At 42.0% G+C, this 3907-nt stretch overlaps 1 protein-coding gene across 1 annotated transcript; it reads right to left on the bottom strand.

The window, feature by feature from the left end:
- Window positions 1-213: 213 nt before the first annotated feature.
- On the bottom strand, window positions 214-1152 carry LOC123607377 (olfactory receptor 7G2-like). The gene has a single exon (XM_045496551.1). It carries the CDS (start codon window positions 1129-1131, stop codon window positions 214-216), a length of 918 nt encoding a protein of 305 aa, XP_045352507.1. The 5' UTR covers window positions 1132-1152.
- Window positions 1153-3907: the final 2755 nt, after the last annotated feature.

The following is a 3907-nucleotide window of genomic DNA, read 5'->3' as shown; positions in this document are numbered from 1 at the left end:
ATAAATTTTCAAAGATAAAAAAGTTAAAGAAAACAAAAGTTGTTTTTCAAACTAACTTGAGCTACTCTTATGGTATTTAACCACTGAAACTTAAGAACATAATGAAGGAAGGGTCAGACAATCTGACTCTCCCAATATTCCTGCACTTTGGCTCACCCTAGAAGCCCAAGACCAAGACAGGTGGTAACACAATAATAAAAAAGGAGATGTTTCTCAGATCAGTTTCCTCAAGGCTCCCTTCATGTCCTTGTTCCTCAGGCTATAGATAAAAGGGTTCAACATTTGAGGGACCACGGTATACATCACGGAGGCTACTGCAGTATCCTTGGAAGAATGAGTAACTGCGGAACTAATGTACACCCCAAAAGCTGTCCCATAGAACAAGGAAACCACGGAGAGATGAGACCCACAAGTGGAAAAGGCTTTATGTTTCCCCCCAGCTGATGGCATTCTCAGAATGGAAGAGACAATTTGAGTATAAGAGAAAATAATCCCAAGGAAAGGAATACCACCCAAAATGCTAGTCACTAAATACACCAGGATGTTATTGATGAGGGTATCAGAACAGGCGAGCTTGATGACCTGAGCAAGTTCACAGAAGAAATGAGCAATTCCCAGGTCTGCGCAGAAGGAGAGTCGCAGCACCATCAGACTGTGGAGTAGGGCGTCTGCAATGCTGATGCTCAGGGAGAGTAGAATCAGCAGGCCACAGAGGTGGGGTTTCATAATGACTGTGTACCTCAGTGGATGGCAGATGGCCACATACCGGTCATAAGCCATTGCTGCAAGGAGAAAGTTTTCCAAGCCTGCAAAAAACAGGACGAAGCAGACCTGGGTGAGGCAGCCTGTGTAACTGATAGATTTGCTCTGTCTTTGGATGTTCACAAGCATCTTGGGGATGGTGGTGGTGCTGAAACAGATGTCAGTGAAGGCCAGGTGGGAGAGGAAGAAGTACATGGGTGTATGGAGATGGGAGTCAGAGCTGATAGTCAGGATGACAAGTAGGTTCCCAAGCACAGTGGTCAGATACATGGTCAGGAATAGCCCAAAGAGAAGAGGCTGCCATTCTGGATTTTCTGAGAGACCCAGGAGGAGGAATTCTGTTACACCTGTTTGGTTTTCTGGTTCCATGTTCTTGATAAGTCTGATGGGAAAAATACAGGTGAGACAACACATAACAGAGAGGACACATAACAAGGATGCCTTATTTTAAAGTTTGTTTATTTAGAGAGAACGAGTGGGGAAGGAGCAAAGAGACAGGAGGACAGAGGATCTGAAGCAGGCTCTGTGCTGACAGCAGAGAGCCTGCTGTGGGGCTTGAACTCACAAAATGTGAGATCATGACCTCAGCTGAAGTCAGATGCTCAACTGACTGAACCACCCAGGCACCCCAGTGATGCCTTATTTTAGAAAATCCTGACATGAATCGAATTGAACTCAGGCTTCCAGACTTTGGAGCTGAACTCATAACACCATATGATGCAATCTCTGACTAGTGCAGATTTAGGTGTCCTAAAGCATTGATCAGACTTCATCGCTTGCCTTTTGGAAGTTTCCACTGGCATAAGACTGCAAGTGCTTTCCTGGTGCTTTAAGCTGTTATGGTTACTATTTTAATAGGATTCACTTTTCTCCTAACATTAGAGTATTTAAACACTCGCAGGGTGCCTGGGTGGCTCATTCAGTTAAGTGTCTGACTCTTTTTTTTTTTTAAGTTTATTTATTTTGAGAGAGCGAGAGCAGCAGAGGGACAGAGAGAGGAGAGAAAGAATCCCAAGCAGGCTCCTTGCTGTCAGTGCAGAGCCCAACGCGAGGCTCAGATTCACAAACTGTGAGATCGTGATCTGAGCTGAAATCAAGACTCAGACACCTAACCAACTGAGCTGCCCAGGCGCTCCAAATATCCAACTCTTGATCTCAGCTCAGGTCATGATCTCATGGTTTTCAGGATCGAGCTCCAAGTCAGGCTCTGCTCTGACAACGCAGAGCCTGCTTGGGATTCTCTTTCCCTCTCTCTCAGTGCCTCCCCCGCATTGCCTGCGTGCTTTCTGTCTCTCTAAATAAATAAATAAATAAATAAATAAATAAACGTTAAAAATGTTAAAAAAAAAAACAACCCATTCTTATAAGGTGATACATAACACATCTCTGTTTTTTTCCCCCAAACTGAGGAATTGGACGAAGGAGGAAATGCATGGGGGCCTTGAAAGAGAGAGAGAAAAAAAGCAAAAACAACAATTTGTTAGTATGTTAAAAGCAGAATCCTGGGATGACAAAGGTAAAATCTACGGGCACTAATGTTCAGGATGTTTGACAGGAGTATTGCTGCAGTAGTGAGAAGAGGAAGCAGATTGTCAAGTTAGCCCTAAGAGGGGAAAAGGAAATCAAGAAAGGTATATCTGGATGCCTCAAACCCCTTGCTGGTGGGACTTAAAAAGTTTAATCAATATAAATGGGAGCTTAGTTTTAGGAATGACTTACCTTCCCCCACCAGGGACAGGGACAGGGACACACACACACACACACACACACACACACACAGCAACAGCATATGAAATAAATACATGTACACTCCTTAATTGCCAGTCACATTTTTACATGCAAAACAATGGGAAAAGACTATAAACAAATTCCAATTTTAGAATAACAAGTGTGATCATTATCTTCATTAATAAGCAATTACTTCTAAATCAACTTTGACTGTTTTCCTTTCCAAGGTACCTTCTTGAGATCAGTGCCTTCTTTCGTTTTCCTCTTTTTATGGTAGCTTATGGACCACCCAGGCACCCTTCGTTTCCCTCTTTTTTTGTTTGTTTAAATACGAAATTTATTGTCAAATTGGTTTCCGTACAACACCCAGTGCTCATCCCAACAGGTGCCCTCCTCAATACCTATCACCCACTCTCCTCTCCCTCCCACCCCCCATCAACCCTCAGTCTGTTGTCAGTTTTAAGAGTCTCTTATGTTTTGTCTCCCTCCCTCTCTAACCTCTTTTTTTTTTCTTCCCCTCCCCTATGGTCTACTGTTAAGTTTCTCAGGATCCACATAAGAGTGAAAACATTCCCTCTTTTTATGGTAGTTTATAGAAATAATTAATCCCTTCCTACTCAGCAGTTTGATTTTCTGTTGCTTTTTGACAAACGACAACTCTGTCTCTATTGTAAAACAGATCATTTTAAGGAAAGACATGTTGAAAATCAATGACAGAAATTTAGATCATCCTCTTTCTATGTCTTTTAGGCCCCATCAAGGTCTGGGTCAGGCAGCATTGGCCAGTCGTTTCCAAAGGAATCTTTAGTTTATGTATCAGGAAGAACTCAATGACACTCCTATTTCCTGTATTATAGTGAGTTCCTGAGAATGATGTTATTGGATTACCTCAAACAGACAAGACATAATTGGCTATGTCCTGGGTGCATCAATGGACCTGCTAGATACTCTTATGAACCAAAGTTTTAGAAAAAGTCTAAAAAGTTTTCTTCTGTGAACAGTCCATTAACATACTATTGTTTAGAACTGAATGGCCCTAGGTAATCTCTGTCTCACCAATGAGAAAATATGAGCCCTTAGCATGAAGTCATAAAAACAAGCAACCGAGAGCATCCAGCAGTATTTCAGTTCGGACACATCTAAGTTTAATTCTGTCTCCAGTACTTGCTTTGTAAAGAAGGGCATTTTGTTTTTTCAACTGTGTGAGAAGACTTGGTCTCATTTGGATAATGTGAGACACTGTAAAACCTTATGGGAATGTTGCAAGAATTAGTAATGAGTAGACCAAATCACCAAGCACAGTGTTTGATATTTGAGACACTTTTAATACTTCCTATTGTGATTTGGTTCTGTCACAGACACAAGTGTACCACCTGGCATGATTCATTATAAAAGGGAAGTGATAGGTGGGACAAAG

This window comes from Leopardus geoffroyi, chromosome A2 (genome assembly GCF_018350155.1).
Source record: "Leopardus geoffroyi isolate Oge1 chromosome A2, O.geoffroyi_Oge1_pat1.0, whole genome shotgun sequence".
In the NCBI taxonomy this organism is placed as follows: domain Eukaryota; kingdom Metazoa; phylum Chordata; class Mammalia; order Carnivora; family Felidae; genus Leopardus; species Leopardus geoffroyi.
Note: the sequence above shows the minus strand (reverse complement) of the source record. Positions and strands in the feature narration are given on the sequence as shown.

Excerpts from the sequence above, each read along its gene's own strand:
- LOC123607377 (XM_045496551.1), bottom strand. The coding sequence starts at position 1,131 with ATGGAACCAGAAAACCAAACAGGTGTAACAGAATTCCTCCTCCTGGGT.